General features: G+C 51.3%; 2 protein-coding genes and 1 pseudogene across 9 annotated transcripts in view; all 3 read right to left on the bottom strand.

Moving 5' to 3' along the window:
- The window catches only part of PCSK6 (proprotein convertase subtilisin/kexin type 6), a 190,858-nt gene that overhangs the window by 48,801 nt on the left and 120,880 nt on the right, over nt 1–21,177 (bottom strand). For all 8 annotated transcript variants that reach the window (XM_049705669.1, XM_033403040.2, XM_033403042.2 and 5 more), the window contains 4 exons: nt 20,847–20,950; nt 18,968–19,085; nt 7,633–7,821; nt 3,768–3,904 (listed from right to left, as the gene is read on the bottom strand). In XM_049705669.1, coding sequence (XP_049561626.1) covers nt 3,768–3,904; nt 7,633–7,821; nt 18,968–19,085; nt 20,847–20,950 — 548 coding nt within the window. The remainder of the gene's footprint in view (nt 1–3,767; nt 3,905–7,632; nt 7,822–18,967; nt 19,086–20,846; nt 20,951–21,177) is intronic.
- The window catches only part of TM2D3 (TM2 domain containing 3), a 337,824-nt gene that overhangs the window by 41,808 nt on the left and 274,839 nt on the right, over nt 1–21,177 (bottom strand). The gene's annotated exons all lie outside the window — the stretch shown is intronic.
- On the bottom strand, nt 5,228–5,386 carry LOC117196027 (uncharacterized; annotated as a pseudogene).

The raw sequence follows: 21,177 nt of genomic DNA on the forward strand, positions 1-21,177 counted from the left end.
TGCTCAGAATCCCTCCGGGGTGTCCCACCAACATCAGTCCTGACGACAGTCCACAAAGCTCGGCGCAATCTGGCCTTGCCGCGTCTCGGGCACCACCGGGCACACTGCATCACCACCTGCGTGTCGACAAAACCCCAGTGGGAGCGCTAGACGAGGAGGACCGGGGTCTCCTAGGCGCCTGCCTGCTCTGTGCCCACCCAGCCCCACAGTAGGCTGTCTGGAGCTGGGTCTGGAAGAGGAGTGGGGTCCGGACAGGGCAGAGAGCGCAGAGGAGCATCCAGGCCAGCAAGGCCCCTTCCAGGATGTGGACGTACCACACAGGCCACAGTCAGGAGAGCATCCAGCTCAGCTCCACGTCCCAGCCGAGGATGCTGAGGTCCAGAGAGGAGCCCTGACTTACTAAGTGCTGAGAAACATGAACACCCACCAGGTTCATCCCGCGCTTCCAACAGTCAAGCTGGCTGTGGCGTGTGGATGCACGGCCTTCACTGCTCCCCTGCACGAGTGGCTGGGGTGGTGCCGGCTGGCGCGGGGACTCTGCCTCTGCGCGTGGCGCAGGGGATGCAGCCGGCCTGACAAGCCGACCCTGGACCTTTAGTAGGGCCGATGCACTCCGGGGCTTTTAAAGGACTAATTGAGGAGCGTCTAGTTTTAAAAGACGTCAATTTCAAGTGATTTAAAATGTTAAGTTTTTGTATTTTCAGAATTTGTTCCACTAATGTATTGCATAATAGTTATTATTTTAAAGGCAGAAAGAAAGTGATTTGGGGGGCGGGTAGGGGGACCTCGGAGACGACTTGATCACTTAAAGTCAATTTTTTTGCATAAAGCAAGTCAATGCTCCTCTCTTCTCCCTGATTAAAAAAAAAAAAAATCCGTGAAACTGTTTTACAGAAAATCAGAAAAGAACCAGGGCAGAGGAAGGGTTTAGGGTCATCAAAAAGAAGAGCATGTCTGCAGAGAAGGCCACAGGGAACAGCTGATCAGAGAAAACAAACCTTGGGTAAAATTGTTCCACAGACAAGCCAGACTGGAGCACAGTCCCTGCACTCCACCAGGAACCCGACAGAGGGACTTCGGTAGAGCTCAGCACCTCGGTGGTGACTACAGGACAAGACATCACAGTTACCTGCTTTTCCTTCCTGGTGTATGTACCCTGTCACCTAGATCAATGCCTAGCCAGTAGCAGGCATTTAATAAAGATGGGTTAAACAGACGATTATTAGCTAAGAATTATGAAAGGGAGCAAAAATTACCAGAGAAGAAAACAATCTGAAAACACTGAAAAAACCATTCCATTTACAATAGCATCAAAAAGAATAAACTACTTAGCAACAAATATAACCAAAAAAGTAGACTGAAAACTACAAAATACTGCTGAAAGAAGCCCTAAATAAATGGAAAGACATCTGTGTCCACGGATGGGAAAACTTCATGATGTTAAGACAGCGATACTCTCCAAGCTGACCCACAGATTCAGCAAAATCTCTATCAAAATTCCAACTACCTTTTTCCAGAAATTAAAAAGCTGATCCTATAATTCACATGGAATTGCAAGGAACCCTGATTAGCCAAACCAATTTTGAAAAAGAAAAAGTCAGAGGACCCACATATCCCTGATTTCAAAACTTACTACAGGGCTTCCCTGGTGGCGCAGTGGTTGGGAGTCCACCTGCCGATGCAGGGGACACGGGTTCGTGCCCCGGTCCGGGAAGATCCCACATGCTGCGGAGCGGCTGGGCCCGTGAGCCATGGCCGCTGAGCCTGTGCGTCCGGAGCCTGTGCTCTGCAATGGGAGCAGTGAGAGGTCCACATACCGCAAAAAAACACAAACAAACAAAAAAACTTACTACAAACCCTCAGTAATCAGAACAGTGTGTTACTGACATAGGGAGAGACCTATGGACAAGTGGAATAGAGTTGGGAGTCCAGAAACAAGCTTATACATTTATGGCCAATTGATTTTAGACAAGGTGTCAAAACCATTCACTGGGGAAAGAATAGTCTTTGCAACAAATGGTGCTGGGACAACTGGACAGCCACGTGCAAATGAATGAATTTGGACTCTTACCTCACGTTACATACAAAAAGTAATTAAAAATGGATCCAAGTCCTAAACGTACAGAGCTAAAACTATAAAACTCTTAGAAGAAAACATAGGTTTCGGGACTTCCCTGGTGGTGCAGAGGTTAGGAATCCACCTGCCAATGCAGGGGACACGGGTTCGAGCCCTGGTCCGGGAAGATCCCCCATGCTGCGGAGCAACTAAGCCCATGTGCCACAACTACGGATGCTGGAGTGCCTAGAGCCTATGCTCCGCAACAAAAGAAGCCACTGCAATGAGAAGCCCACACACCACAACAAAGAGTAGCCCCCACTCTCCGCAACAAGAGAAAACCTGTGCGCACCAACGAAGACCCAATGCAGCCAAAAATAAATAAATTAATTAAAAAAAACAAACAAACAGGGCTTCCCTGGTGGCGCAGTGGTTGAGAGTCCGCCTGCCGATGCAGGGGACACGGGTTCGTGCCCCGGTCCGGGAGGATCCCACATGCCGCGGAGTGGCTGGGCCCGTGAGCCATGGCCGCTGAGCCTGTGCGTCCAGAGCCTGTGCTCCGCTACGGGAGAGGCCACAACAGTGAGAGGCCCGCATACCGCAAAAAAACCAAAAAAACAAAACTTTTGTGCACCAAAGGGCACTATCAATAAAGTGAAAGAGAAACCCACATAATGGGAGAAAAAATTTGCAAATCATATTACCCGATAAGGGTCTAGTATCCAGAATATTTAAAGAACTCTTACTCAACTCTTGTTGTATAATTATAACTCAATAATAAAAGACAAACAATCTAATTTAAAAGTGGGCAAAAGACTTGCATAGACATGTCTCCAAAGAAGATATAAAATGGCCAAGAAGCACATGAAAAGATGGTCAACATCACCAATCATAAGGGAAATGAAAATCAAAACCACAATGAGATACCACTTCTCATCCAGTAGGATGGTTATAATTTTAAAAAAGTGCTGGTAGAGAAATTAAAATCCTCACATCTTGCTGACAGAAAGGTAAAAGGGTCTGGCCACTGTGAAACAGTTCGGCAGTTCCTCAAAAAGTTAAACACAGTTACCATATGACCTAGCAATCACACTCCTAGGTATACAGCCCAAAGAACTGAAAACACATGTCCACACAGAAACGTGTGCATGGATGTTCATAATAGCTATTAAGTAGAAACAACCCAGCTGTCCACCAACTGATGAATGAATAAACAAGATGTGGGAGAGTATTTAGTCACATAAAGGAAAGAAGCACTGACACCCGCTACAGGACGGACGAACCTTGAAAACATCAAGCTAAATGAAAGAAGCCAGTCACAAAAGGTCACGTGTTGTATGATTCCATTTATATGAAACGTCCAGAAGAGGCAAATCCAGAAACAGAAAATAGGTGAGGAGTTGCTAAGGGCTGGGAGGGGTGGGGGAATGGGGACGACTGTGTAATGGGTACTGGGATTTCCCTCCGGCGTGATGCCAAAGTTCTGGAATTAGATTGTGGTGACGGCTGCACAACACTGTGAAGGCACTGAAAGCCATGGAATTGTACACTTAACAACAATTTAAGCAGTGACATTTATATTATGTAAATTTTACCTCCAAGAAAAAACAACAGCAAAGAATGATCCGGGTACTGTAGTTGAATAAAAGTCTAGAGTTAACAAAAGGATCGAAATACAAAAGTTGCTGGGACTTTCCCAAGACCCACTGACCTTGTTTCTCTGGGTTGCGGACCTGGGATGGCATGTCCTGGATTTCCAGGGTCCACTCCCCCTCGGCCTTCTCTCCCCAGCAGTGCACGGTCATGAACTCCCAGTTTGTAAAGCCTTCGTTGGAATGATCCAGCAACCTGCAATCGGAAACGTGGGGTCAGGACACAGGGTCCCCAGAGGGATGGTGGCCGGGGTGACCAGCCCACCGAGGGCTCTCCTGCCTGGGAATTATGCCCAGGTGACTGCACAGCTGGCTGACGTGCCTCCCAGGGCAGAAGGGGCCTGGCCCGTGGCTGGCGTGAAGGTGCAGGAGACGCTGATGCCTTCAGGCCCTGGCTGTGCAGCACAGCCCTGCATGGCACCTTCACCTCCGTGACCTCACCGGGTCTCCAAACACTCTGAAAGGAAGGCAGTCAGGCTGCACAGGTGGCGCCAGCATAGGGCAGCGGCTGGGTCAGCGGTGGGCTCCTCCCCCCACCCTAATTCGCAGACCAGAGGCCCCGGGAGTAGGCATCTACTGCAGGTCCCCCCTCCAGTGACTGGCTGAGATGGAATGCCCTCAAGGGCATTTTGACTCCTGTCCTGGGTTCTCTCCATCACCAACGAATGCCCCCATGTTCCACCCCAGGAGGCATCCTACAGAGCCTGTGACCCCCAGGTCCTGGATGGAGGCTGGGCCACACCATCCTTCCCCCAAAGCCGCAAGGTCATCACAAAGGAGGCCTTTCTAAAATGCTGGTTTATGGAACGAAGGAATCTTTCACATTTGTCTGAGAGCCAGCTCTTGTGGTTCTTCTCCAGAAGATACAAGCAAGAAAAAATGAACAACTACTCAAACTTGTGGGAAAGATGTTGTCCCTTAATCTCCAGGGCTTAGCAGGTTTCCACAGCTGCATTTGGGGGAGAGAACACAACAGGCCTGGTGGTTTTCCACTGCGGGCAGGAGGCACCCCTGGGCGCTCCTCCCATGGCCCGTGTCCCCTGCAGGTGCAAGAGCCCCCTCGGTCCTTCCAGACTGGAAGAAGGTCCTTCCTTTTGGACCTTCGGCCCCGGTCCATTTTCTCACGCTTGGTTCAGGCAGAAACAGGGAGCAACTCATGGACACCCTCCCTCTCCAGCACCCAGGGCCCCTCACTCTCTGTAGAAGGAACAATTCTGGACTCTTCCTTCACAGCCTAATTTTCTATCTCTATTTTGGAATAACAATTTTTTAATGTAGAGGCTCTTTACTGTTCATCAGAAATTCAGATATATGTTTTGTGTGATGTCAGATTCAATTCCCAATTGGGGGTTCTCCAAACAGCCATTGTACAAAAATGTTCATCAAGGAAATGTGCTTTGCGTGGAGAACAGTGCGGGGAGGGGAAAACCTCTACTTTCTTCTAAGAAACCACAAGGGTCAAGGCTGATCTTCACACACGATGCCAGACTGAATCTAGGGCACTGGGGACAGAACAAAGACAAGCTCTTTCAAGGGCTGAGGTACTTAAGATGTCAGCTTACTCGGAGCAAAAAACACCTGGAAACCCGAAAAAAGCTTCTGAGTTAAGCAAGATGTGAAATAAAGTAGAAGGTAATCGATCCTACACTTGATCTTAGCCAAAAGGCCGAGAAGCGACTGGATCCTAAAACACAAATTCTTGGTATAATCACACAAACTGCCTTGGAAAAAACCAAATTCCCAAGACTCAGATGACGGCCCAGTGGCTCCGGACGGGTTGAGCATGCTTGATGTGCTGGCTCAGCGTGACCCAGGGAGCGGGCAGCTGTGAACCAGGTGAGCTCAGCAGCGCCCGCTCTCTCATCCCAGGGGCTCCAACCCTGGGCCTGAGCAGAGGAATGGAAGTTAGGAAGGGATGAACACAGAGCCGGGTGCTGGAAGGTTTCTGCTGACGGCTAGGCAGGTATAAGCAGGATGGGAGCACAGCCAGCCCCTGAGCCAGGGACCATGCCAGCACTTCCACCTGTATCATCACATCTAGTTATTGTAATACTCTTAACTGTGAGGGAGGGGTCACAGGACGTTTCCAGAATTGAGGAGTGGTGGCCAGCTCCCAGATGCCCCGCTGGGAGGTGAAGGAGCAGGTTGTGAGCTCAGGCCTCTGGGCTCCAGAGCCCACGCCAGCCCTTCCTGGTCACTGCGGCCCCCACCCCAAGCCTCCTCGTGCTCAACGTCAATGCAGGCCACCATTTGGAGTCTGCACCCAGCTCCTGCCTCAGATTCAAGGGTTGTCAACTTGGATGCCTCTAGGCATCTGGCCTGGAGCAAACGGGGGTCCAGCGAGGTGACCTCATGAGAGCCTGGGCACGAGCGGCCCACACCTGGCCTCAGTGCTGGTGCAAGGACAGGGCCCTGCGGTGCTCTAGTGAGTATTTGCCCTGGAACGTGAGCCCAGTGTTGGACAGCTTCCAATTTTTCAAGAAACGCTAGAAATTTGGACTTTTAAAGGCAATCTCTAAAAGTTCTGATTAATAATAACAACTCTGGTTGCAAAACAGCACAAAGCTGTAGCTTGCCAGCCAGCACCCTCAAAATACTCGTGCCCATGGTGGCATCCCACGTGCAGAGGGTGGCCTGGGCCTACCTTCAGAGGGGAGATGCCACCTGTCACTCTTGTGATGTGAGGGGGGAGCCCAGCAGGGGCCAAGCTGGGTGCCCAAGCCCTGGGAGCTGATGAAGCCAGGGTCTGGTCCCCGGGTGTGTCCAGCGCACTGAGGACAAGCCCAGGGCTGGGCCCACAGTCTCCTGCCACAGAGAGACCGGGCTGCTGGGGAGGCGGGGGGGGGGGGGGGTGCCCAGGAGGACACAGCATACTCCCCTCTCTCTGATGGAGGCCGACTGCCTCTCTCTGTGTCATGCAGAGCAGCTGGGGACAGAGGGGCATGAAGAAAAAGGGCCCCTCTCCTGCCTGGTCCTGTCTGGAGGCTGTCACTCACCCCCATTTCTGAATCCTGCAGCCCCAAGAAAGGGCTGCAGTTCTGGGCAAGGGACCCAAATGAGGCCAGGGGGCCCAGGTGCAGCATACAGGCAGCGGGGGCTGCGGTCCAGCGGCCAGGGCAGTCTCAGGGTGCATCCTGAGGGGTACTGGGCACGACTGCCAGTTCCGTTTTTCAAGAGAAGCGGGAAATGCTGATTTGCCCGTGAAACCTTTTTTCTCCCTCTGCCTCGTAGCTGGAAGGAGCCGGAAAAGGAGGCCCAGGACCCTCTAGCCTCCCCTGAGCTCCCGATACCCCTTCGCTCCGATGACCCGCAAGTCACATAAACGCAGCAAAGCGCTTCTTCTTGTCTCGAAGTCTGTCGAAGAAAGGACTCCACAGCCTTGCACAAACCGGGCACCACAAACTATGCACCGGGCTCCAAGAGTTCAGAGCCTCCCTCTCAGAGCATCTGCTCCACAGGGACCATCCTAGTGCATGGGCAAGACCTCCGCAGAGAGAAGCCTCCCAACACCTGTGCGTCTGTCTCCCTCAGAGCCTCCTGCCCGTGCAGGCTCTACCCCAGGACACAAAACAGTGCTCCTCTGACACACGTTCTCACTTAAAATGCAGAATGAATACGATAAAAATGATCTCCAATGACCTCAGCAATGAAGTCATAGCCAGAATTCCATGCATTTCTCCACTAAGCAATGAAACTACCACAAACCTTTGTCACTACTTACTGCCTGAAACGGAGAGTTTCCCAGGGCAGCTTTGAAGGGCAGGTTGCAGAAGGCTATTTTTTCAGGTCTGTTGGGTCTACGTGTGAGTGTCTTCAAGAGGCAGAAACAGCTAGACCCCCAATGTGCCAGGTGCCTTACAGGGCCATGTGACCTTGAGGTGAGCCCAGCTCCCGCCCCGGCCCCCCAGGCCAGCCTAGATTTACCTCTTCGCCAAAAGCTGAGACTTGGTCCCTGAGGGAGAAATCAAGTGGATCTGCAGGTCTCCTCGGCGTGGGTGGGAGATGGTGATGCGGGCCACCACGTGCTCCAGGTAGCTCACACGCTGGTCCGAGTGGTCGGCACAGGCGGTGGTCAGGGCGCTGGTCCGCAGCGTCTGCACCACGGGGATGCTCCTGGTGGAGGAGGGAGGGGCTTAGTACTTGGCACCTGAAGCCCTCAGTCACACACGAGGGCGATGGATCCAGGCCTCCCGGCCGCAGCCCCTTGGTCTCACACTCAAAAGTGCCTGTCGGGGTTACATCACCTGCCCAGAAGAGGTTTATCATTCTGGAATTTGCTTAGAGACTTTTTTTTTTTTTTTTTTTTGCTTAGAGACATTTAAAGAATGTCTTCTCGTGCAGACTCAGCTAACGTACCCATGGATCCGGCCCCTCGGTGCTCTAACCCTTTGGCCAGCTCATCTCCTCAACGCCTGGGGTCTGCAAGGCTTTAAAACCGCAGCACTTCTGTCTCAAAGACTGGCCTTGAAGATAGAAGTCATGATGCTGAATGATAACAACAGCAAACATTTCCTGAGTTGGCTGCGTGCCGGACACCAGCCCCCGTTGTGAGAATTCACGAGGACCGACCCTTTTGATCCAGAGAGAGATCGAGGACCGTGCCCAAGGTCACAGAGCTACTGAGAGGCAGAGCTGGGGTTTGAGGCTCTGAGTCCCCAGAGGTGCCCAGCTTGTGTGGACCCACACTCGTGTTCAAGAAACTAGGAAAGAGGAGACAGACAAGGGACCCAGGGCCAGACCTGGCCTCTTGTGCTGAATGCACTGGTCGAGGCCACAGTGACTGGACAGGAGATGGTCTGCTCAGGACCGTCTGCTTGAAGGCTGGGGGCCCCTTCCTCCCCCGCCCCGTGAAGCGAGTGGATGACAGTTCTCTGTACGAACTCAGGGGAGCTTTATCATCTGGGGTGGAATCTGAGGACAGGCACCAAGCCCCAGTCATTCAGGACTCAGTTCCACCAGGATTTTCTCACATGCTCCCCAGATGGAGCAGACAAGCCTGCACACGACGCTGCTGCAGAGCCCCAGCCGGGCCACCCTCTGAGTCTGCACCACCGCGGCTCACCCTAATGGTCTGTAAACTGAACAAAGGCCACCCTCCGCCCAGCAGCACAGGAATAATTCCCCGCCGCTTGGCTAGCGCTCTGTTTATTATGGGGAGCGCTTTTCCCATTATGCCCGACTTCCCTCGGGGGCAGCGTGGGCTCACTATCTCAGGAATTACGTCGCTTGGTTCGACTGGGCCCGAGTCATAAAAAACAATCAAAACACTTATAAACAGTGATGTAATTCCCTCAGAGACTCTCTAAATATTTGAAAACATGATTTGCATACATCCTAAATTGATTTAGAGATGCTGATTTCTTCCACTGCCTTCTCCCAAGTTTCACTGTCTGTGTTTACAGGTCAGTGGGCCCCCCGCTGCGGGAGACTCAGAACAGAAAAGAAAGCTCTGGAGAGTTCCAGCCCCACCGGGCACTCATGTATCTCCAGGTAAACTATTCCTGGCCCTCTTGCACTAAGAAGGCAGCGTGGGTGCTGGGGGGAGGGGACCCCTCCGTGTGAAGACCCACTAAATAACCCCATGCTCTCCTGGGCTGAAGAGCAAGATGGGGGTGAAACAGAAACAAAAGTCATAATGGGGCTTCCCTGGTGGTGCAGTGGTTGAGAGTCCGCCTGCTGATGCAGGGGACACGGGTGCATGCCCCGGTCCGGGAAGATCCCACATGCCGTGGAGCGGCTGGGCCCGTGAGCCATGGCCACTGAACCTGCGCGTCCGGAGCCTGTGCTCCGCAGCGGGAGAGGCCACAACAGTGAGAGGCCCCCGTACCGCAAAAAAAAAAAAAAAAAAAAGTCATAATGAAGTTTTAAACTCTGTATCTACCCCCACTCCCAACCATTTGCCAATTAGGATCTGGAGCAATCACCCTGCTCTAGAAACAGACATGGGATCCCAGCCAGGAAACCTTAATCTTAGGGATGAGGTTCAGGCATTCAGAGAACAGGAGCAGGAGAAAAAAGAGGGCGGCCCGACCCCCCTCACGGCCGCCTCCCTGGGCCCAGCCCTGGTGTGGACATCTAGAGGAAAGCGCAGTTCAGGGCATGTGACATCCTCAACAAGATCGTCAAAGCCTCTTGCAATCTGCTGTTTTTACTCTGGCTCAGGGACCCCAGCTGCCAGGCCCCTGAGGTCACAAAGGTTGGCCAGTCTGACGCACAGAAGCTGCAGGGTTTAGGTTAAACAATGCACAGAAACACAAACACAGATAAGTTGTACTTTAATCACCAAAACTGATTTAGAGAGATCTTAAAGCTCCCAAGATAACCGAAAATGTTCCTCTGCTACTAAACTCCGAAATTGTTGTCTGTGCACAAAGCCATCTTCCCAGGACCTAGGGGAACCGAGCAGTAAAAGGTCCTATAAGACCTCCCTCCAGACCCAGTGATATTCAAGCTCTGGGGGCTGCCCTCCTTAGAAGAGGGCTCTGGGGACAGAGACGTGGCACCTCCTGCTGAGCCACACGTCAGACTTAATTATGGACCTTCCAGATGTTCCTTCATCCTAAGGGCCCTCAGCAGCTCCCTTCTCCTGATCAGCCCACAGGCTTCATAGTAACTTCCTGGTACCTCCCTCCAGTATTCTCTAGTACATAATACCATCTAATTGCTTGAAAATGCATAGAAACAAGTTCGCAGTTTACTAAATTCAAGGCGCTCACAACGCTTAGAATCTTATGGCATCAGTGACATTCAGAGCCAGAGGCAGAAATGTTTTCTAGTAAATCAAGTGGCTGGGAAAAGCAGGAGAAGGTGGGCCATGGGCAGAAGCTCTCTCCCTCCCCGCGTCTTTCTGCTCAAGCTGGGAAGCCACTACAGGTCAGCACACGCAGACCTCCTTTCACTGCACTTCACTTAATTGCGTTCTGTACAAATTGAAGGTCTACAGCAACCCTGCGACAAGCAAGTCTGTCGGCGACACTTTTCCAAAAGCATCCGCTCACTTACTGTCACGTTTTGGTAATTCACACAATACTTCAAACACTTCAGTATTATTATTAAAAGTTCTGGTGGTCTGTGATGAGTGATCTTTGATGTTACTATTGCAAAAAGATGATGACTCACTGAAGGCTCGGATCATGGTGCGCCTTTTTTGGCGATCAAGTATCTTCTATTAAGGTATGTACATTGTCTTTTTAAACATAATGCTGTTGCACACTTAACAGACTACGGCACACTGGAAACGTAACTTTTATATGCACTGGGAAACCAAAAAATTCATGTGACTCGTTTTATTGCAGTGGTCTGGTACTGAACCAACAATATCTCCAAGGTCTGCCTGTATTCCTCACTCCCACCTTGAAGACCTCTCCCAGCTCAGCTGCAAGGCCAGACCTGTGCCTTGGCCCCGAGCATCCCCAGGGTGACGCCACCTTTCCACGCGCAGGGCTGGGGCCAAGCGGGCAGTGCTCAGTTCCTCCCCCGACAGTCCTGAGGTCACGTGGAGCTGGAGACCCAGCAGAACCAGAAAGCAGCAGTGTCCTTCCCCCTGTGGTATTTGGCATCTGTCTGGGGGAGAAGAGGCTGCTGCAGAGCCGAGGACCATGACAACGGAGGGTCATGCATGAAGGTCAACCAGAAGGTCAACCAGGAAATCCCTGCACCGACCTTCTAAAGGGTCATGACTGGATGGAGAGGGGTTCATTGGCACAGACTTATTAGACTCAGGAAGGCAACATGGCCTGTGGGAGGGCCTGGGGCCATCTGTATGGGGACAGCAAGGAGGTTCTGAGTCACTTCCTGGGTCTCTGTTCCAGGATGACCGTTCTGGGACGGAGGGTCATGAGAGTCTGAGGCAGAGATTCTGTGACTTTCTTACTCAGGTTAGTCCACATTTAGGATTTTCCTTAGATGAAATTACTTTTGATTATCAACCCACAGACGATCATTTAGGCTGCAAATAAAATTGAGCTGAAAAAAAAAGGGGGCTAATCCAGTATATTAATTTAGACAGGGCTGCCCATGATTAATTGGGCTGTAAGGTGTTTTAAACACACGATGTTTACATTTATGGCACATATTTCTCTTCTATGTGAAATGAAGGGGCTAAATCAGCTGACTTTAAACATTCCTTCCAATTCTAAGGTTCAATCCGATGGGGGTGGGGGGAGACAAGGAAATTACAGTCAATCCTCATTATCATGAGTCCATATTTGCAAATTCACCTACTCACTAAAATTTATTTATAACTTCAAATCAATACTTGTGGTGCGTTTGTGGTCATTTGCAGAGAGAGAGGCAGAATATGTGAACTGCCCAGTGTGTGTGTTCCCAGCTGAGGTCAAACAAGCTCATACTATAAACAAATGTCCTTCTTCTGGTCTACCGAGTGCCACGTTTTTCACATTTTTGTGCTTTCTGTTGGTGGTTTCACTGTTTAAAATGGCCCCAAGCACAGTGCTGCAGTGCTGGCTAGCATCCTAAGCACAGGAAGGCACTGATGTGGCTTGTGGAGAAAATCCATGTTGTTGGTTCAGGCATCATCCAGGCCTGAGTTACAGTGCCGCCGACCATGGCTCATTGTCAATGAGTCAACTATACACTTTAAAGTGTCTCTAGACAGAAACACATATAAAACAAGTTTCTGTATTGACCGGTTGACAAAAGTGTCGTGACCAGAGGCTCCCAGGAAGACGGTGCTGCATTCATGAAGTCAGCATTTGTAGTGACATCATAGAACACAACTACTGTGCACAATGAGAATCATGGTATCATTCAACTTCAACTGCTTGTCTTAGAAGTAGGGAGCGCTCACAATGTGGGGGAAACAGGTTTTTTCTTTGTTTGGTTAATTATTTATTTATTTTTGGCTGCGTTGGGTCTTCGTTGTTGTGCGTGGGCTTTCTCTAGTTGTGGCGAGCAGGGGCTACGTTTTGTTGCGGTGCGTGGACTTATCATTGAGGTGGCTAATCTTGTTGCAGGGCACAGGCTCTAGGCGTGTGGGCTTCAGTAGCTGTGGCACGCAGGCTCAGTAGTTGTGGCGCACGGGCTTAGTTGCTCCGAGGCACGTGGGATCTTCGTGGACCAGGGCTCGAACCTGTGTCCCCTGCATTGGCAGGTGGATTTTTAACCACTGCTCCACCAGGGAAGCCTGGGGAAACAGGTTTGCATCAAAAAATAAGATAAGGGGACTCCCTGGTGGTCCAGTGATTAAGATTTCACCTTCCAACGCAAGGGGCGCAGGTTTGATCCCTGGTCAGGGAGCTAAGATGCCTTGTGGCCAAAAAACCAAAACATAAGACAGAAGCAATATTGCAACAAACTCAATAACGATTTTTAAAAAATGGTCCACATCAAAAAGTCTTAAAAAAAAAAGCTAAGGAGGACAAGGGCTGCAGGAAAACAAACAGTTAACTAAAGGGATATGAGGAGACAGAACAAAGGTCAAGGGCCTGGGTACGGTCACCCCCAGCGCAGGACTGCAGAGCACCCCTTGAGTTTCCTCAAGGCACCCAGGCCCATGTAGGATGCCATGATGGAGGAAGCCAGGAGCAGCGGCCTCATACAGTAGCCGGCGGGCACGGATCAGATGCCCTGGAGAGGGGCTGGGAGGGCAGGGAATCTGCACAATACAGAGCAGGAAAGAGGGGCTTCTAGCTGCCTGAAGAGCCGTGAGCCCCAGTTGTGTGCCACAGCCCCGCTGCAGAGCCCTGGAGTCGGGCCGGCATGGGTCCAGCCACACAGGTGCTCCGGGCCAGCCCAGCTGACCTGCTGCACGACTGACACCAGGGCCCGGCCCCTTGGGTGGTGGCAGCTGACTGAGACTGCAGGAGCCTGCAGGTAGCCAAGGCCAAGGTGCCTTCCCGTCTCAATGCCAGTGTGCCCCGCAGCTGGGATGCAGAGGGATGGAGGGAACGTGTCCTGGGGGACGTGGTTCCATCCTGCCTGAGCTCCTGGGATGCGCTCCTGCCCAGAGGGACACGTTTCCCTGTCTTCCCTCCTGAGTAGAAGGACCAGGCCACCTTAGTGTGACCTTCAGAGAACGGTGTTCATTGGCATTAAGTGCAGGCGTCCTGGTGAGGACTGTGGCCACACCTGCCAGTTCTGCGTGAGGTCATGTGGGTTCTGAGCCAGGGACCTGGGTGTCCGTGGTCATAACGAAGAGCACTGACACCCCTCTACCCTCGCCCGCCCCTCGGCCCTAACGGGGCTGTCCTCCCCTGGGGTACATCCTGTTGAGGGAGATGGTCCCCACGGCCATGACCCAAGGAGTCACAGGGCCACCCTCTCTGCAGATCCTGCCCAGGACCCAGCCTGTGCTCAGACATGAGCGTGGCACCCGCTGTGCCCTGGGGGACCACTCGGGCCCTGCTGGCGTCCCTCAGCTGGCCTGCTCTGTCCAGCACCACGCCCCACCCTAGAGTCAGGTTTAGGCCAAGAGGAGCAGAAAGGCCAGCAGCACAGCAGGAGAGAGGCTGTGATGGGTGGGGCTGGGGGCTGCCATCACAGACCCGTCGGGGGAAGCTGTACTCACTTCTGCAGGAAGGCCACGCGGACACCCCTAGTCTGGATGCTGTACATCTAGGGACTGGGGGTGGGGGATTTAGCCTGTCTCGCCTGAGAGACAGTAAGAAGTCCCTGGGGTCGTGGAGGTGGTCAGGGAGCCGCCAGGAGAGACGGGCCTGCAGGGGTGGGCGCGGCGAGGAATGAGAGGGGCCAGGCCCCCCGACTCCGAGGCGCTGCCAGATCTCCCTGGGCCGTCTCTTTACAGCCTGTCACCGACCCCACCCCGGAACAGGCCGTGGTGTCTGGCCCACCTCTCAGGCACCCATGGGGAAAGCACAGCCTATGCAGCTTTCAGCAAGTGCTGAGTGTCGGTGCAGCAGGAAGGGAAGTCCCTTGAACTCGCCGGGCACTTCTGCGATAGAGAAGGCTTGTTACGGGCCTTACAGATGACACCCGTGAAAATATGCGCTGAGCCCGACTCTCTGCTGTGACATTCAAACACACGTGGAAGACGTTCTTGCCTGGTCTTGGGCACAGATGGTTTTGAATCTCCTCAGAACTTTTGTCAATTGCAGGAGGGTAAAGAGGATCATGACCAGTGCCATCTGCCTGTGCAGAATTATTTGGAAGTCTGTGGGTGTCGGATAGAGGAGGATAAAGTGAACACTTTTATAGCCTTTCTGAAAAAGTGAAGAAGAAAATCAAGCTTAGTATAATTCCCGTGAATGAAAACGAGGCCCAGCTTTTAAGTATCTTATTTGACTCGCAGGATTTTCTAGCCGGCACTTCCCTCGCATCTTTAAAAACCCAGGCTACAGCGACACGGTCTATGACATCCATGTCTCCTAACTTCGCGCTGGAAAGACAGCCAGAGTCCTCCAAAGCAAAGAGGACTTACGTACTCGTCTTCAGCTTCAGCAGGTTTGGAAGATTACCATCCTGACAGCCCGTGGTTTAGTGCGGCTTGTCTTTTATTAAAGAACTCACCCACCACACAAAATATACGTCAAAACTAAAAGCTCTGAATATTTAGGTTTATCTACAGAGCAGACCATCTATTTCTAGATGTTCAAGAATTAACTGTGCACTAACCACATGCTGTTTACTGTTCTGGTATTTCATGAAACCAGACTGCATGTGATGTCCTTGTATAACAACGCTGCTTGTAAATACGTAGGTGAATGTGATGGATGGCAATTATCAGGCCCTTACTGTGAGCCAGGCATTGTTCTGAGCACTCCGCGTATATTCACTCATTCAAAACCCCCAACCAGGGTGTGAGGTTTGGGAGCTGTTTTACATCCCCACGTCACAGAAGAAGAAACTGAGGCTCAAAGTTGTTAAGAAGGATGTCAGTGCTCTTCATTCCTGCCCTGCACGTGACCATGGACACCCAGGCCCCCTGGCTCAGACGTCACCGCAGAACTGGCAGGTGTGGCCACAGTCCTTGCCAGGACGCCTGCACTTAATAGCAAGGAACACTGTTCTCTGAAGGTCACAGTAGGGTGGCCTGGTCCTTATACTCAGGAGGGAAGACAGGGAAACGTGTCCCATGGGTACATGGGTCCGCAAAGGGTGGCCAAAGAGGCCCCCTCCCCCCTTCCTCCCTCCCTCTCTCTGTGCTCTTCTCCACAGGAAGCACTGAAGCCAGGTCTGGGACATTCACGGCATCCTAAGATTCCACAATGAGAAGGAAAAACCAGAAAGAGGCCAAGACAGTGGACAGCCGTCTTCGGGGACCCCCAGATCAAGAAACATCTGCAGAGAGGGAGCAGGGAGAGGCAGAGGGAGAAGCAGGCGTGCGGGAAGACTTCCTTTTCATCTTTAAGCTAAACGGTCCCAGCAGCTTAGGCAAAGCTACACAAGAACCCTGATGAAGGAAACCAGCCATAAGCACTGGGGGTGCTCAGCAGCTCTGGCTCAAGCGACCCTGGCAGGCAGGCTGCAGCTCTGCCGGGAGATGAGGCTATCAGGGCTAAACACGTATCTGCCTTCCACGTGGGAGCACTTGGCTGTCTGTCTCTCTCTCGGCCCTTATGTCCTTGGGAACAACTGAATGTGCAGTTGAGGTTTGGGACAGCAGATTGGCTGAATATTCCAGAGAGTCTGAAACTGCTAAACGTAAAGATGATTTTCCCTTAGAAACAGCAGTGTGATTCTTCCCGTCTGCTGGAATTTGCGGGGACCTTTCCTCAAAGGACAGGAACAATGTCACACTGTGTAGTATGGCTGCGCCCCTCAACCCATGCTGTCTAGACTTCGTGTACCAGCACTTAAAAAACAAAATAAAATAAAAATAAAAACAACCCTTCGCCACCTAGGCACCACTCTCCCATCTTAAAACTATTTCTGGCAGCAGAAGAATGCTTCATTCAGGAGCTGCCCCAACGGGGAGGCCAGTGGAAAGGAAGGGCTGCAGCCTGGACGCGGCAGGGCAGAGGGCAGCCTCGCGGGTGGGACCCAGCCCCCGAGTCCAGCACCACCTAACCTGGAGCTTGAGTGCCTGTGTGCCAGGGGTCTTCCAAATAACCAAGCAAAAGAATGCAAAAGGCCTCTTAATCTCAGAAAACCTTCCACTTTCTCCTGAGTTTGACAGTCCAAGGCTCCCCAGAGAAAACGACGCTTTCAAGTGTCAAGGCTGAGACTCGCCTGCTGGCCTACCAGCTCCTCAGGCCTTGGAGGGATAACCCGGCAGTCAGTCTTCACAATTAGCAGCAGGAGGGAAATGCAATTTTTCAAAAGATCCTTCTGTGGCTGTTCATCCAACAAATACTTTCTGAATTTCTACTGTACGCAAGGCATCAGCAAGAAACACTTTTCTCAACATTTTATAGCAGAAGGGCATACTATAAGAGGTAGATGCCTTTAAGGAAGGGGCGAGCTCAAAGAGAATGCTCTATCTTTGTTGATAAAGCAAGAATCCCTTTTAATCACCCCATCATTTCTTTTTCTTTTCAAACACACATTTTCCAAAGGTAATAAACAGTTATAGACAGAAAGAAATGCATTCCATTCTTCATCGATTTTAAAGCCTAGAGTAACACCATTCTGAAAAGGATACAATGGACAGCGGCAACAGCAGAATTCAGGAGAGTAATCTGATCTCCTCTCCTAACGGAATAGGATTCTTGCTATTTTATTTACTTTACAGTTGATTAGCATGCGGGATGCTAATTCCCCAACCAGGGACTGAACTTGTGCCCCCTGCAGTGGAAGCGCGGAGTCCTAACCACTGGACTGCCAGGGAATTCCGTACAGATTTTTTTTTAAACTACCATATGTCCCAGCAATCCCACTACTGGGCATATACCCTGAGAAAACCATAATTCAAAAAGACTCATGTACCACAATGTTCACTGTAGCACTATTTACAGTAGCCAGGACATGGAAACAGCCTAAGTGTCCATTGACAGATGAATGGATAAAGAAGACGTGGCACATATATACAATGGAATATTACTCAGCCATAAAAAGAAATGAAATCGAATTATCTGTAGTGAGGTGGATGGACCTAAAGTCTGTCATACAAAGTGAAGTAAGTTAGAAAGAGAAAAACAAATACTATATGCTAACACATATATATGGATCCCCCCCGCCCCCCAAAAAAGGGTTCTGATGAACCTAGGGGCAGGACAGGAATAAAGACACAGACATAGAGAATGGACTTGAGGGCTTCCCTGGTGGCACAGTGGTTGAGAGTCCGCCTGCCAATGCAGGGGACGTGGGTTTGTGCCCCGGTCCGGGAAGATCCCACATGTCGTGGAGCGGCTGGGCCCGTGAGCCATGGCCACTGAGCCTGCGCGTCCGGAGCCTGTGCCCCATAACGGGAGAGGCCACAACGGTGAGAGGCCCGCGTACCGCAAAAAAAAAAAAAAGAGAATGGACTTGAGGACACAGGGAGGGGGAAGGGTAAGCTGGGACGAAGTGAGAGAGTGGCACGGACATATATACACTACCAAATATAAAATAGATAGCTAGTGGGAAGCAGCTGCATAGCACAGGGAGATCCGCTCGGTGCTTTGTGACCACCTAGAGGGGTGGGATAGGGAGGGTGGGAGGGAGACGCAAGAGGGAGGATATATGTATACATATAGCTGATTCACCTTGCTCTACAGCAGAAACTAACACAACATTGTAAAGCAATTATACTCCAATAAAGATGTTAAAAAAAAAATCCCAGTGTTTACACCTTAAGCTTATCTGAGTCCAGATAAAAGCGACACTGTGCTGCTGTGCACTCTGGATACTAAACCCTCTCCTGCCACAGAGAAGAAGCCGGGGCTGCCACCCTGGTCCAGGACCAATGGGGTCTCACTGCGGACTCTCGGGGCCGGTGGAGCTGCCAGAGCTATGGCTCCGGCCTCTAGGAGGCCGCTTGGCGCTGCTGCCCATTGCCCCCAGCCAGCAGGGCAGCTCCCAGGTCTGGGTGGCTCTGCTAAATATTACGGCTAAGAAGTTCCAATCCTAGGCTGGGGTTCAGGCTGAGGGATGGACGCCTCAGAATGGAGTAATTGACAAAAGGGGAAACTACAATGACAGCAAAAGGCCTCAAAACAGTACTGGATTAAGAATTGATTCCTTTCCCTGCTTCACAATCCACAAGAAAAAATGCAGACATGTTTACAGACGCACTGCACGCACCCACACACGCATGTCCTCACCGATGTGCACAGGAATGCGTGTGTGAACACCTATCTCCCCCATCCCCGAAATACCTTCCAGCAGAGTCCAAAGGACACACCGGAAGAACCGAGCTCACCTGGGCCTCTTGTCTGTGACAGCGACACAGCTGTGCTGCAGGGGCACCGCAGTCCACTTCTTGGCCTCCATGACGAGGGCGTCCGCGTCTACCAAGCCAAATCCATAGAGGTGGCTAACTGAAAAGACAGGGCCTTCAGACCCAGCTCCCCATTGCCACCACCGTCCGGGGACAGGCCACCTGTGTCCCTCCAGGGCTGCAGGGCCCCTGCCAGCGCCTGAGAGCCCCGGGCCACAGCACCCGTCCTTCTGAGGACACTCCCAGCTGCTTTACTCTCCCAACTCTTTCAGGTCAGGAGTGAGGGGCAGAAAATATGTCCCATTTTGGTGCAAAATAAAGGAAGTGTTGAGGGGGCCTAGTACTTTCTTTTTGTAAGATGAGGGCGAGTTTCTTTATATTAAAGGGACTTCCTGGGCTTCCCTGGTGGTGCAGTGGTTGGGAGTCCGCCTGCCGATGCAGGGGACATGGGTTCGTGCCCCGGTCCGGGAGGATTCCACATGCCGCGGAGTGGCTGGGCCCGTGAGCCTGCGCGTCCGGAGCCTGTGCTCCGCAGCGGGAGAGGCCACAGCAGTGAGAGGCCCGCCTACCGCAAAAAAAAAAAAAAAAAAAAAAAAGGGACTTCCTGGCATCTGCGCTCCCCGAATTTTGAGCCGGACATGAAAAGCAAAACATGCGACACCTTAGTTCACGCAACCACGACGTGCAATAAGCACAATAAAACAAGGCTCTGCTCATCTCTTCTGCCATTTGCTCTCCCTGCTGAATTTCTAGGGCATTCAGGGAGAGCAGCATCACCCAGCACACAGGCTGGCCCAAGCTGGTGTTTAATTTGGCCAACGCAGGAGAGTTTCAGAGTTGAATTTAAGAGGCAAGGTCAAGAACTAGATACAATCTCTTTTCCTATTTAATTAGGCCCAAATTGAAATGTGGGTCAGCTCTTGTTGCAGCACACCACTACCACAGACATTCCTGCAAGACAAGGATGCGTCAGGCCTAATCAATGGCCTCCTTATTAAAAGGAATGTCCCTCGGAACTTAGGGTAACAATGCTTGACCTGTATTTTTCAGAGTAGTATCAGGCTTGGTGTCGAAATAGCGGGACCTCAGCTAAAGAAAAGGAAAAAACGTCCTCCCTAACATACCATGGCTGAATGTACATCTTTTTCAAGTATCTCTGGTAAGAAGCAAGACAAACAAAGCCAGTGGCACAGTCCTGTAATAACCTGCTCAAGAGGTTCCAAATATCTGGGTTACAAGCCTGGACTGTGGGTTGATTTCATGGTACCTGGGTCTGTCCCAGGCTATGATGGGGACAGAGCCCTTTTAAAACACAAGGGCTTGCTGACAGAAGTTTTATAGTTAGAAAGTAACTTATATAACTATCTCAATGTCCTCCTTGTACAGGTGAGGAAACTGAGGGATAGTTTCAAAATTGTAGAGCTACCCAGGGCTGAGAATGCAAGTTGTCCTTAGGTGGCACATAAGCAAACATCATGTATCTTAATTATTATGGATTTGTTTTAATGTGCATTAGAAAAAACGTAACTACACATCAAACCCATGATTAACTAGATGTAATAGAGCTTCCTTTTAAAATATACTTCTTTGTGTAAAAAAAAAAAAAAAAAAATAGGCAAGCCCATTTAAAGAGAACCGTGAAGTCCATACTGGTACAGGTGGCCCCTGACGTGGCAGAAGTCGGGAGGCTCAGCAAGCCCAGAACTTGAGTGACCTTATTAAACTCCTGGATTTCTACCTTTCATTCTTGTGACACATAATTAATGTTATTTGGGGGTTCTTTTTGAGAAATTCATGTCCCTGCCCATACAGGCTCCAGGAGGTCAGTCAGACCCACCCAGCCCCGGAGTCTTGGCCGCACCTTTATGACCAGCACCGTTCACCTTCCAGTCGTTTGCTTTGAGGTGGGCCGGCCTGGACGTCTTCACCAGCAGGTGCTGGACGTCCCTCCAGGTCAGCTGGCTGCTGCAATGACACAAGGACAGACGGCTGTACTCATGTGGGTCTGTAAGGCGGCCACAAGGCCCATCAGAGGTGGGGCGTTGGGAGCCGGCCTCGTGCCTGGACTTGAGGAAGGCTCCGCAGGCTCCCCTCCTTGTCAAGGGTCAACGTCACAACCTCTTTGTAAAGAACGGTTTCTAGTCATCAAACCCTAAGATAAGATAGTACAATGGGTGACCAAAAACCCACAG

Source organism: Orcinus orca, chromosome 2 (assembly GCF_937001465.1).
Source record: "Orcinus orca chromosome 2, mOrcOrc1.1, whole genome shotgun sequence".
NCBI classification, from domain to species: domain Eukaryota; kingdom Metazoa; phylum Chordata; class Mammalia; order Artiodactyla; family Delphinidae; genus Orcinus; species Orcinus orca.